Genomic DNA, 14,328 nt, shown 5'->3' with positions numbered 1-14,328 from the left:
GGCATGCTTGTCATGTTCGTCCGTTCATGAAAATTTCACCTTGCATGCATTGTTCGTTCATCCATTCGCGAACACATCCTCTTGCATGTACTCTTCTTGTTCATCCCATCTATCATCGTGTCATGTCTATTCATGTACCTGTATCTGCAGTCACTCATGACGATAGGACATCAAATCCATAAACCTCCTATTCTACCATGATGCATGGTCGTTCACTTTCGGATGCAGGTGACCGGGAGAGAGGACAACGCTGTGAAACTGCGCGAGGAAAGTTTCAAGCTGGGATGCGAGCTTTGGGCATTGTCGGTGAAAATTGCGCAGAAGTCACTGGGAGACTAAGATAGGAAATCTGGCTCAATAATGACTGTCCGCGGGATCTAGCTCGGCTGAAGGGCAGATTTGCACAATTTCTGGAGGGAGGTAGTGCGGGCAGCTAAGGATCATGGCAACAAAAACTACACAATTCCTAGAGGGAGCTGGTTGCGGGCTTCAAGAGGTTTGGCAGCAAAAATTGTGCAATTCCTGGAGGGAGTTGGCAGCAGGCTACGGGATGGCTTGGCAGCAAAAGCTATGCAATTCCTGGAGGGAGCTAGCAGTGGGTTGCGGGGTTGCTGGAGACAAAAACTACACAATTGCTGGGAGGTTGACCTGCTGAACACCTCTGCACAGTTTCTGAGTTGAGCAAGATGTTGGGCTGTTGAGGGGCTTGCTCAAAAATCTGTGCAGTTTTTTGGGTGAGCAGCGGGTCGGCTGTGTGGGTGGCTGGCTGGGAAAACTGCACAATTCTTGGAGGGAGATAGGAACGGGCACTAGGTGTCTGTCCGGCCTATCTGCGCAGTTTCCTCAGTCAGCAGAGCGGGCAAGGTCTACAGCTTCTGTGCAATTTTTGTTGCCTGATCAAACTCTTTGATTGACCAGTAGGAGGGTTGGTTGATCATCTTGTAGGCAACACAGATTGAAATGGCTTGTTTGACACTTTTGCAATGTTCTGGGTGATAGTGGGTCAAGTTGATTGCAGGGTGGAGATCCGGTTGTTAGAGGGTGATCTGGTCATCAGTGATCTGAAAATGGAATGTACTTGTTTAAGGGTGCAAGGTATCCATTTCCCATAATTGCAAATGTGAGCTATACACTCCAAGTGACCTCTGAAAATGTGAAAACTTATTATTTCTTATACAGAGATAGACTGTAGGGGCATTCACCGGACATGTCACCTCTAAAGAGAGGATGAGTTCCAGAGGCTACCTGGCCCTCTACAGGCTCTGCCTAAAGAAATAACAAAGTAAACACTTAGAAGTTTCTTTAGGCAGAGCCTGTAGAGGGCCAGGTAGCCTCTGGAACTCATCCTCTCTTTAGAGGTGACATGTCCGGTGAATGCCCCTAAAGTCTATCTCTGTATAAGAAATAATAAGTTTTCACATTTTCAGAGGTCACTTGGAGTGTATAGCTCACATTTGCAATTATGGGAAATGGATACCTTGCACCCTTAAACAAGTACATTCCATTTTCAGATCAAGATGGTATCAGAACTCCTGATCAATCAGAACTTCACCGAAATGACTAAGTGTGTGAGCGAGTGAATTTGTGCATACACAACCTTGCAAACACACACTCAACATGACTTGACGAAAAGACGCCTCAAACCATCAAGACAACATATGCTCAACCTAACTGAGTGACGGTGCGAGCGACAAGCGCGATGCTTGTGATAGATCATTGAACGACCGCGACAATGCTTGGGCGACAGTGCATACAAATACGTGTGTGAGTGCGATGAATGTTCACATGGCGAATACAACATGTACACACAAAGCAAGGACCTTATGCATGACCAGAACATGGCTGCAAGCGTGGCATTGAGACCAACATACAAAAAGTTGTATGTTGAACAGTGAAGGAAGGGGGGTGAAAAGACTCACACGAGCCCACGGGGTGAGCTTGAGTGCTTGCAAACATCAAGTAAAAATCCTAGGGATGCTCTGAAATTGGATGCAGGCCAAAATTTTGGAGGGTGTTACAACTGCTACAACACAACACTAAGGTTAGAACTAGAAAAGGAACAATAACAATAATATAATCTAAGCTCTATAGCAGTTGTACCTTTAAATGAAATCAATCAATTTCATCAAATTATGAGATCCAAAAACCCATGCTTGATTTTCACCTAAGGGGGTTTCATATTCGAACTAATTAATGGAAAAATAAAAAATAAAATAAATAAAGATAAATAATAAATAAATAAATGAAGTCAGGGGTTGGAGAACAATGATTTCCTCCTTTAAATAAAATTATTGGTTGTTTCAAATCCCAACTAATTAAAGGAAAACAACCATAAACAAACACAGAAGACGAAGATAATGCATGATGCATCTAGCTTAAGAAAAGAAGGTGACTCCTCCAACCAAGGTGGCTCCTAATATTGGCATAATGCTCTCCAATCTGACAATCAACGTTGCCCCTTGGCTCAATGGCAAAGCAGGGCCTAGGCCTTCGATCGCTGCCGAGCTGAAGGCATAAGTTGAAAAGGTGGGTGATGAGGCTAAGCATGGCATCTCGACAACTTCAAAGGAGGCAGAGGACATTTTCTTGAGTTTCTGAAAGATTACAAAATTCCTCAAATAACAAATCTTGGGTTTTGTCCAATTGCCATGACGTTGAGCACTCATTACTTTTATTCTTCGTAACTTCTTCTTCTAAGGGTTTGTCACCATGATTTTGAAACGGATATGCATCATTTTTTATGGAAGAGGAATGCAATCTCATGGGTTTGCACCTTGAATGAAATGTTCATAACTCTCTACATGCGCAAGCAAAAAGGAAAAATGGTCTCGAAGTTATAGTACTTGGAGAAACATGAACAATTGAAAATTTTACTTTATTTCACCCTATGTTTTTCTTAGTCCTCATGGGAAGTGTATTGCCATAAGAATAAGGATAAGTGTATCCTATGTCAATCGCTAAAGAATACCATGTTTAATTAATAATTTTACTTTTTTATTTTTGTAAATTTCTTAATTTTATTTTATTTTTATGTAATTTGACCCAGTGAAAATGTTTACAAGGCAAGGTAGGACATTACAACATCTCTTCCATACTAGGTTGGAGAGCACCTCTTAATGAAATAACAAAAAAAAAATTAACGCAGACACATATATAAAGAGAGAGAAAGATCATATTCCATGGATCTATGTTTTCTACATCCCAATATGAAGGATATATGTGGGACAAAACACATTTTAATGCGGACAATGTAAGACGTAAATAAAATATTTCGATGTCAATATTGAGTAAAATATTTCAATATCAAATATATACATATTATATAAAGCAATTGAAAACAAAAACAAAAAAATTATATTTAAACATTTTAGATTCTTTCCATACTTAACATGGAATTGAAACATGATATACAACCTAAAAAGATCTCAAGGTAAAAACTTTTTTCCAAATTTTACATAACTCCCCAAAATAAATTAAAATACATCAATATATAAGCTTTATTTAAATTTTACTTGAAAAATATTTTCCAATTCAAAATTAATAAATTTATACTAATTATATATAATAATAAAAATTGCTGTCTTTATGGAATGGGCCACTTCCTCACCGTTCACCCATTCGCAAATGTATGTTTAATGCAAGAAGAACAAAAGTCCAGTGAACAAAACAAAGAAGCACATCTAAAAAGTTGTTTCTTGTCGGTTTCCAAGTTCCCATCATTTGTTATTTTACAGGCATTGGCTTCAGCTACCACCTCTCAACCAATCACGTGCAGAAGACGGCACTGTAACATGTTGACACATTTAACCATTGTGCCGTTACACAAATGATTGTGCCCACGTGGAATATTTTGAAAAAAAATTAACGCAGCCAACTAAGTTAAGTCGCATTAAGTTTTGGTTGATGTTCATTGGTTCAGAAATTGGAATATTTTATTTTTGGGGTAAGATAATCATGTCGTTGTTTACCATCAGTCTGAGGCGGGTAATATACATCTCATTCGATTCGATTGCAAAGTTTTTTATTAGTAATTTTGATATGCAATTATATATTAGGAAATTTTTAAATATTTTTATTAAATGTCACTATTAAATTTTAAATAATAGTTGATAGGTAGTTATAATAAAAAAATTGGAATATTTCATTTTTGTGTAATTTAATCCATAGTTAATAGGTAATTATAATAAGAAATTCGAATTTCATTTTCGTGCAAGCTAACCATGTTATTGTTTATTATTTATTTGATGTGGGTATTACATAATAGGTAATTACAATGAGAAATTGGAATATTTCATTTTAGTGCAAGATATGGAATATTTCATTTTTATGTAAGATAATCATGTTATAGTTTATTATCTATTTGAAGTGGGCATTACACATTTTTGGTGTCTTATAGTAATTATTTTTTATTTTATTTTCTAGTAATTTTAAAACAGTATTATATATTAGGTAAATTTTAAATTTTTATTAAATGCAACAAATAAACTGTAAATTTTTATACAATAAAAAAATTGGAATATTTCATTTTTTTTTAAATAATTATGTTGTACACTATTTATTTGAAGTCATCATTATACATTTTTGTAATCCCATTACTATCCATTTGAGATCATCATTACGCATTCTTGTAATCCATCATTATCCATTTAAGGTTATCACTACACATTTTTGTAATCTCATTACAGTTATTTTTTTATTCCACTTTTTTGTAATTTTGATATGTAATTCCACTTTTTTTGTAATTTTGATATAAAATTATACATAAGTAAATTTTAATTTTTTATTAAATATACAAATTAAACCTTAAATAATAACTAATTATTTATTAATTAGATATTTCAAACATCTTCACTCACCCATCAACTTTTTTAACTTTTCATTAAAGGAGATTATCCTATACCATTCTAATTCCAATATAAAAATTCTAATTAACATAATTATATTTATTATTTTTAATATGATGATGATGATGATGATATCGGACCTAAAGAAACAAATTATTTATTTGATTTAAGATTTTATTCTTATGCTCAAAAAATTTGGAGAGAAGCCTCCCAAGCTCACTCTAATTTTGACATTGTAAAAAGCTAGGAAGATCAATTTAAAATCTTAAAAAATATTAATTTCAATTATAAACATTAAAAAAACCTATACTTCAACATCTCCAGTCCTAAATCAAATCTCCACTCATCATGATTATATTTATTACTTTAATATGTTTAAATATCAATTTAATAAATATAATTTTTAATTATATATAAAACTTTAAAATATTATTATTATTAAATTTATTAAATAATTAAAAAATATAACCAATATTTATTAATATTTAATATTTAATTAATGTATGTGTATTTTAACTTAATGTTTTAGTAAGTAAATTTTTGTTTTTTTATAAAAATGTATTTGTTATGATCTGGTTATTGAGATAACTTATGGTTGTACTAAAAGATGCTTTCTAATCTAATATATAAGAGATATTGTAATATCTTGTTAAATACCCTGATTCAATCAAAATACTAAAAAGAGAAAAAATATATATATAATTATTAATAAAACATTTTGACATCAAATTACATAAAAATAAAAATAAAATGAAATAAATAAAATAAAATTATTAACTATATATATAATTAATTATAATTAATAATTAAACCAGCTTAATTTCATCTTTAATTCTAGATCTACCTAGAACCGAGAAAGATCAAATCCCTTATAAGTACAAACATTTTTTAGAATGAAAATAGATTTGATCCCTCTCCATACTTGATAGATCTAGAGTTAAAGTGAATTTAAGCTAATCATAATAATAATTTAAATTTACATTTAATAAACATAAATTACTAACCAACTAAAATTAAAAATTATTTTACCAAAGTAAATCAAAACACCACACAAAAAAAATTATTTTACCAAAGTAAATCAAAACACCACACAAACTTTCTGTTACAAAATTTGAATGAATCATGTGCACTGATATTGTGGTGAGTTGGATAGTGATGATGATACAAACAGAACTACAAATTAATTTGTTTTTATCGTAACGGTCCAATTTGTTTGGACTCTTGAGTATTGACCTATTGACCAATCATACTGTAATGTAAATGCAAGCATTACCTTTTTTATAAAATATATTTTTTTTTAGTATTTATTATGATCTAGTGGTTAAATCACTCATGATCATGCTAGTAACCCAACTTTAAACTTAATACACATTCAAGTTATATTACAAATTAACCGAGTTTAAAAATTTTCATAAACCACATTACTTGTATTACATAAGGTTAATCCAAAAAACATGCATGAATATATTGTGGTGAGTTGGAGCTCTTGCCACAACATAATACAAACAGAATTGCAAGTCAGTTTGTTTTTATCATAAAATACATAGTAGTGGTCCAATCAGTTTGGAGAACACTCAAATTCTCTTATCCTCTATCCACTAACAAAGTAAGCCAGCCAGCAAAATATGCAATAGCACCCAACAAAATTTAGCAGCGATATATATAATTGGGGTGTTATTCCACTGTGTTTGCCCTACTCATTTTGTTATTACGAGACTTTAGCATATAAGAATATTGTCCAGATTGATTAATATTACTATCTCATGCCACTGTCAATTTTCAGAAAATAACTGAAACACCAACTTACTGAATTTCAATTCCTCAACACACCTATGGAAGCCATAATAGCAATGAAGACATCGTCACAAATAGTAAGAATCAAGCAAGGTAAGATAGCTATCATTCTGAAAAGAGATGAAATAAGGTAATGACCCACATCATGGAAGAGAAGTTAACTCATTAGCAAATGGCAATGTACATTGCATTTTATGTTTTCTGGTCATCATCATCATTGACTGCAAATCTCCTTCATCCATTGAAGAAACTGAGAACCGACAAAACCCAACTACCGTTGGTATCGTCTTCTTTCCACCAACTTAAGCTAGTCCAACCACCAAATTATGAATAACTACTTGATGGTTGTTTGGTAAAATAAAGATTCAATAGTTGAATATATTAAGCCAGTTAAAAACATCCGATTTGTGGAAATCTTCAACAAAAGCATCCCTTTTATGTTCAGTACTGATTATTCATTCTCTATGTGAAGTCTGTATCAGTGAGCATATCATTCACCACTTCATCAACTAGAACAGTAAAGATGTTCCTCTCAACCTCTACACCCATCTCAAACATCTCTCTCTCGAAGTCCGTCCACTTACCCATTGGAGTGCTCATATCTTTCTCTACAATCTCATCCAACATCCCAAATGCCATTATCCTCCATCTTTTAATTTCCTCAAACACATCTTTGGCTAACTTGTCACTTGTGACCCATGCTGGACCTTTGATCCATGTCCTATAACCTCCTTTGTACCTAATACTGTACTGTGAACATAGACATTCCTTCACACAATCAAAAAGAAGCTTCCTATTGTGCCATGACCCCTGTACATTCCTAAAAGCCGAATTATAGCAACTATTCTTCAAACCATATGGCAAATGGCCATCAGTTGATGACTCTTGGACCTCCAGTCTGTCAAACAAATTAGGATCTACAAGGAAATCGGGTCTGTCCTCCTCACTCAGCAAGGCTACATCTTCAGACATCAGTTCTGCATTGCAGATAATTTTCCTTACATATTCAAGCTCTTGATCTTCAATACAGGCAGGCTGAGTTTCTGCCAAACCAATTAAGGAAGGATCAATCTTGTGCAATCTTGAAATATCTAGAATTGCACCCATTATCTTATCACTTTCTACAACTTCCAAGTTTGCAGAAGAAGCAGAATCACGTAATTCTGCATCAGCATCCAGTTCTTGGTGCCCAAGTGTCATGCAGAGTCGGCCAGTTCTGTTCTGAACGGATGAGCATAAGAATTGCAACTTGTCATCTGGTATCAAAGATTGACAAATTATCAGTACAAAGACAAGGACTTGGATGGAAATTGTAATAAGCACAATATTTCCACAGTTAAATCAGACAATAATCTAGTATTTCATGAAAACAACGAATACTTCTGGCCAATCTCCTTGATATGTCTATGAATGTTTAACCATGGTTGTGGAGTGATTTAGCTATGCAACTGGATAAACCACAAATAAGAAAATGTCAAAGTTGCTTACCATGTGTACCACCCAAACTCTCTGCTGAGTAGCAACTTTCATTCGAGAAAGAAGCTTCTAATATGGATACTGGACTAGGCTGGTCACAGTCCTCGGTGCAAACAGTCCCTGTAGCACCTTCAGAATCATTCATGTTTGTACAATCAATCCTACCTCGAGAAGAAATACCGCTAGGTCCAGACAATCCTCCAGTCCGTCCACTGTCAGTAATGTCATGTACCTTGTCTACAACCTGAAAGTTGCATTAAATTGTTAAGGAATATTCACAAAACAGTTGCAAAGTTTATTAAATTGTTAAGGAATATTCACAAAACAGTTGCAAAGTGTATTAAATTTTTTTCACGTCTAACTGTGTACGTAATCAACTTATGGCCTCCAAACTACCATTCAAATTATAATGCATGATCACTCGACTCAGACAAAATTGACAGACAGTTTTCATCATTTGCATATTGACCGTAATACAGAAGGGAGCTTTGAATGAATAATTCACCACAGTACTTGATAAGGTTTTACAAATCGGGTAGCAAGCTAAATGAGCTTCACTATGGAGAAAACCTACATTGTTAAGTGCACTTGAGCCAAAGGTGTCTTGGGACGGGTGACGTTCCCAAGTAGTCGTGGTTACCAGGTGCAAGTCCTGGAATTAATGAGTGATGCTATGAGATTCATTTCAGTAGTTTCATTCCCACATCATCACTCCTGTGAGCATCACATGATGCACATAATGCTAAGTGGATCATCTGAGCTCATGAGAAATTTGTCATCAGTTAATGATCCTAATGGGGCATGGAACATAGATAAATGACTTTGTATAAACAATCAATCCCAAAAATGATATTTCATATTTACTGTAGTGCAACCCTTTAAAAAATAACTGAATCTGAATTTTCCACACGATGGTGCTTAAACTGATGTGCCCAAAGCTGTTTGTTACAGCTGAAACCACCAAGCATGCGATAGCAGCTATGAGAAAAGGGTGAAAAAGCTAAGAATAAAGCCTTATTATAAAGTCCATTAAACTTCAGAGCACTTTGAACAGATTGCAACCCAGTGTAACTACAGCCAAAAAAGCACATCTTCAAATGGGGGATGCAAATATCATTGGACCAAGTAAAATATGTTACATGGATTCTATATCAGCGATAAGTACGTAAAAATTTTTAGAACATAAAGAGCCTAAAAATTCAAAACCTGATTTGGTTCAGAAAATGCTGAAACAATGTCATCAACATGAAAAACTGCATAAGCCAAACACAAAACATATATTATCTTTAGCATAAACAACAATGGATTTGTATTTATAACTGAAAGCTGATGTGCTACAACTATAGATACCTAGAATCACCGTACTAAGAAAGTCCCATTTTCAGATTAGGCCATACGTTATACATGGAAATGAAATGAAACCATGCAATTTGAAAATGGGAGCACCGTTGGCATTTGCCACCCACCATCCATTTGAACACCAACAACAGCTAAAGAGGATAAATTCAACGGAAAACAATGAACCTGTACTATAAAAACTACAACCAACACCCATTTGTTTGAAGGAGAACAACTGCATTGTATTACAGACTGAATCTAAAGCAATCAATGCAAAATTACATTACTAAAAGGGGGAACATAATTGAAATGTATTGGAAACTCTGAACCTATAAACAAAGATATGATTTCCTTGAAGTAGAAGGGATACCATAATTGAATCTGTCAACACAACCACAATTTTTCTTAAGCAGAACAAGATGTAAGAATCTACAAATATAAACTCTGTTACTTCAAAGAAATTATTTTATAAATTTAAGAGGAAAAGAAACACCAAATCATATGATTGTAACTGAAGAGGAAAACAACAGTAGAGACAATCTTGTAAACTAACCTGAAATATTTTTCCGTTGCCAAGAGTTTGTGGAAATTTCATGGACCAATTTTCACTGCTCACGTTGGCTTCTCCAGCCAGGTTCAAGTTACTAGATCCAGTTGACGGGTTAATGTTTTGGTTCATCTCAACTGGTCTTTCTGTATTGAGTGTGATAATCAAGTCCTGAAGTATAGATGCAGTTGTTTTACTAGAAATGGAATCCTTGAAAGAATTTCCAGCGCCCAGGTCAACTCCACTACTAATAGTTAACTCTCTCAATTTTTGCTCCAAAAGAGCATTTAAGCTATCTCCTCCTAACATGGCAGGATTGAAAGAAGATGAAGATGAGCATGTTACTTCTGATATGATTTTCTCAGGTTCACTATCTGTGCAAGGATCTCTCCAACATGTGGTCTGCCTTTCTCTCCAATCATCCACTGCTTGACCTTGCTTCTTCTCCATTGAATGAATTCCTGTTTGGGATCCACCTGTAGACCTCATAGGAGATGAAAATGTGAAAGAAACCACATCCATGCTCTTGCTGCAACTCTGAGAATCCTGTTGAGTATTCCATTCACCTCTTTTCATTCCTTCTCTATAGGTTTCAGTGCTTTTTGAACATTCTTGCTTGCTATAGATTCCATTGCTTCCCTTCCCCTTTGTTAGTGGTTCTTTAACATTTTTGAAGGAACCTTTCTTCTCATTTTTCTCAAGATAAACGCTATGTTCATCATCTAATGCAGAGTCCACATGACAAGAGTTTTGACTTGCAAAATGGCCATCACTCATTCTTTTCTTTTGGGGGGACACCTTAGCTCCAACTGAAGAATCGCCTTTCTTCTCTTCAGTCTTCTTCTTCCTGTCTTCCTTGTCTTTGCATCCATCCTTGCGTGACCCAAAATTCCTAACACTGTTATTAGTACGGTTGCTGCTCAGATTCTTATTTGAAGCCACAAAGTCCTTTGTACCATGTAATTTTTTCTGAATGGATTTTGAGGAATGCTCCCCTGTAAAACCCTTGTTTGATTGTTGACTACACTGATTATTTTTAGATGACCCTTTCTCCCGGCTTAACAACTGATTGCTTGGTCTATTAAAAGACATAGATGGGTTCTGCTTGGCTGATCTAGAAATCCCAGATATGCATTGTTGCAGTGCATTTTTCCTGTCATTTTCTTGTACAGATTGATGTGGTTCCTTGGGTATTTCTAGCTCTTTTTCAATATTTTTTATTTTGGGGCCTTGAACATGATTTGATGAGAAATTCAATGATTCAATTTCTCTTTTCTGCACATTGGCCTTTGCCTCCAAAGCAAGAGAGACAGTTTTCTGTTGTTTTTTTATATGCGCAGATTTCGATGGGCCCAACTTTGATTGAGTTCTTGATGTTGCTCCAGATCCATCTAGCCTCATTGCTGAAATGGGTAGTTTTGACTTTCTCCTGCTTGTATCCTGGAACATACTTCCACTATTTTCTTTAGCCGATGAGCTATATGTTGTCGAACTTTGCTCTGCATTTGACTCGACGTTTTCTGCATCTTCTTTACCGCTCCAACTCTTACTCAATGCTTGGCCCTTCAAGGACTTGATGGTACCGGATTCAACACTCTTTCTCAGCGGATCTGTGGCCCTGGATGATCTCTTTGAAATTGTTGCTCTTTTCTCATCCCCTTCCTGATCTTTCAGAAGAGGCCGAGCAACGGAAGAACGGACTATTGGATTTCTAGCCCTGTTACTAGTTTGCATGCCAGGTTCGAGAATCTTTGCAGCAGCTTCCATCAAACGAGCTGCATTCTTTGCAGAAAGAATTCCAGGACTTTTGATAGGAGACACCAGCTTGTGATGAGCTTTGGAAGGAGACAAGATCGCTTTAAATGGCAATGTATCTGGTTGAAACTTAGACACTGGCCTTTTCTCAAATAGCCCCGTTTTCTGCAGTTTCTGAGGCCTTGCTTCTGCAGATTTTTTAAGCAATCCATTCAGCTTTGCATGATGTTTCCTCGAATTAAACTGATCAAACTGCTCTTCATGAAAGAATTCAGGTTGTTTCCTCTGATGCATCAGCTCTGGAAGAGGTCTAGTCTCAGGGGGCTTACTATTCAATTCATTATTCTGCTCTTTTGCAGGCAAAGATTCAAGACCCATTAGCCTGGCAACAACACCCGGTGCTCTGGAACTATTTTCATTCCCTTCCTCCAAAGACAAACAACCCATCTCTTCTGAAGAAGAACACATACTATCTAAGCTCTTCCTTGTATTAGGAAAACCACCCCTGTTCTCATCTGCTATCTGTATTGCAATGTACATCAAAATCAATAATGGAACAGCCTGATACATTACTATGAACATGATTTGTCTTGATATCTAACTGCCTATTAGAAAACCCACCCCTGTTCTCATCTGCAATCCGTAGTGCAATGCACATCAAAAACATCACTAAAACAGCCTAAATATTGACTGTCAACAGCATTTATCTTGAAATCTAAACGCCTATATTGAATACCTAACCCTACAAACCAAAAATCCGATGACACATGCAGCAAAACCCAACGGAAACCCAAATAACCCATGCATAAGCTGCTCACATAGCAAAATTTAAAACCCAAAATAAAAATAAAATGAAAACTACCAACCAGAAGAAGCTTTGCCATTGGTAACTTATCATCGTTATACTTCTTTGAGACCTGCTTGGGACGTTCTGTAATGCATAGAAAACAGCAAATCAATCGTTTCAGAACCCATCATGAAATTATTTCGAAACTGCTTGAAGGACCAGCATTTTTCCCTTGTGTGTATGTGGGTGGGGGGGTAGGTGAGAGAACAAATGATGGGCAAAAGCATTTTACCTGCTGGAAGAAGCCTGTTTGAGAACAATTTCTTCCCTGTAAGCCTTCGGTTCCAATCAAACAGCTGGAAGAAAACACCCACACACCCACCCAGCTTTGGGTGTTGTTTATCTCCGCCCCCTGCCAAACTTGATAGCATTTTCCCTGGAGTATCATTCATTGTGACACAAAGGCACAGTACCCTTCTCCTTCTGTAGAAAACGTCCCCTAAAACCCCAAAGAGTTTCCTGTTCCTGGATCCAATTCCTAAACTCTTGACCGCAATGCACAACACATGCATGCTATTGCATCAGCTCTAATGGTCCCCATGTCCTTAATTTAGGCTTTTCAGCCATGAAATGCATCTGATACAGGGCTTCAACAAGCGGATCACACTGGTTTCCTGATTTTAGTAAATAATGCCCAAATGGATTCTCAGAACTCCACAACACCCTTGCATTGTCTTCTGTATAGACATGTGTGTACATTGTATTTATCCATGCACAGTAATGACTTTCATGGATGGGCTGTATCAGGGATGATTGCGGAGCCCATTTCAGTGCTCAGACAGGCCTTCACTTCACGCAATCAGACGATATGCCTGCTTGTACAGCTTTAGAATTATGTAAGAAGGAACAAAAATGGCAGTTCTTGTGCTACAAGCCACCATTTTCATTCATTAATAGTCGAGAAACAACAGGACCCATCACAAAAAAGAAAAATCTGAGAATGTGATTAAGCTGGAGAGAAAAAGTTCCTGGACTTATAAAGAACCTAATAGTGGTTTCAGACAAAAACAGCCTGAATATCTCCAAAAATACACCTACTCTAAACTTTATGGAACGTTAAAAAAACACTCAGAATATATTAAGTTAAACCTCAAATAGGGGGCAAAATTCAAATAAGAAGTTCACCAGTCAAATTCTGTCGGCGCCGGTACTTGAATTTCACGGCCGTCATGAAAATCGCCGGCGATCTTCACTTCTAAAGTCGCACATAGTCGGATTAATAAATAAAACAATAAGCGCACGCTCTAGTAGCTTGAGTTAGAAGATTCGGCGCAATCTCCACCACTTGAATTTAATTCCGCATAAACTTTAGTTTTCTAATGTATAATTGCCTACTGATTTATTAATAAAATTTAGATTTTATGTCACCATGCAGTGAAAGGTTGAGCTTTTAGTACGGCCGCGAATAATGAAGGGCCATGTTGTAATCCTCGCACAGCACATTTACCTTCAACTTTCTTCTCGAATTTAAAGCTGTGTCTGCCTTACAGCAGGACACGCATTGGTTAATGATAAGTATTTTATGATTATATCTTAATATGTGCAGTGGCTGGTGGGAAATCTGAGATCTTATTTCAAATCCATTCCTTTCACAGCTCCAACTCCAAAGTGTCTGTCTCTGCATCCTGTGACAAAATAAAATGCCCCCTTTTGACTTTAAGGAAATATGCATGTCCAATCTACCATTTTCCACTGTGTAAGGCAGGTAAATTCAAGGCAGGTAGTTC

The 14,328-nt window shown here is 36.0% G+C and overlaps 1 protein-coding gene across 1 annotated transcript; it reads right to left on the bottom strand.

Moving 5' to 3' along the window:
• Positions 1-6,764: 6,764 nt before the first annotated feature.
• On the bottom strand, positions 6,765-13,688 carry LOC149174115 (uncharacterized). Its single transcript, XM_089419174.1, has 5 exons — positions 12,834-13,688; positions 12,621-12,685; positions 10,006-12,276; positions 8,127-8,358; positions 6,765-7,894 (listed from the first exon to the last, which is right to left on the bottom strand). The coding sequence occupies exons 1-5, from the start codon at positions 13,111-13,113 to the stop codon at positions 7,101-7,103; spliced, it is 3,642 nt and encodes a 1,213-aa protein (XP_089275300.1). The 5' UTR covers positions 13,114-13,688; the 3' UTR covers positions 6,765-7,100.
• Positions 13,689-14,328: the final 640 nt, after the last annotated feature.

This window comes from Pinus tabuliformis, chromosome 4_1, assembly GCF_031772625.1.
Source record: "Pinus tabuliformis cultivar Carrire ecotype Pingquan chromosome 4_1, CPIR1, whole genome shotgun sequence".
NCBI lineage: Eukaryota > Viridiplantae > Streptophyta > Pinopsida > Pinales > Pinaceae > Pinus > Pinus tabuliformis.
This window is presented reverse-complemented; position numbering and strand designations above follow the sequence as displayed.

Coding starts and splice junctions, on each gene's coding strand:
- LOC149174115 (XM_089419174.1), bottom strand. CDS start 13,113: ATGCATGTGTTGTGCATTGCGGTCAAGAGTTTAGGAATTGGATCCAGG. Junction 12,277..12,620: donor CAATGGCAAAGCTTCTTCTG/GTTGGTAGTTTT, acceptor ATTGCAATACAG/ATAGCAGATGAGAACAGGGG. Junction 7,895..8,126: donor GAGTTTGGGTGGTACACATG/GTAAGCAACTTT, acceptor CTTTGATACCAG/ATGACAAGTTGCAATTCTTA.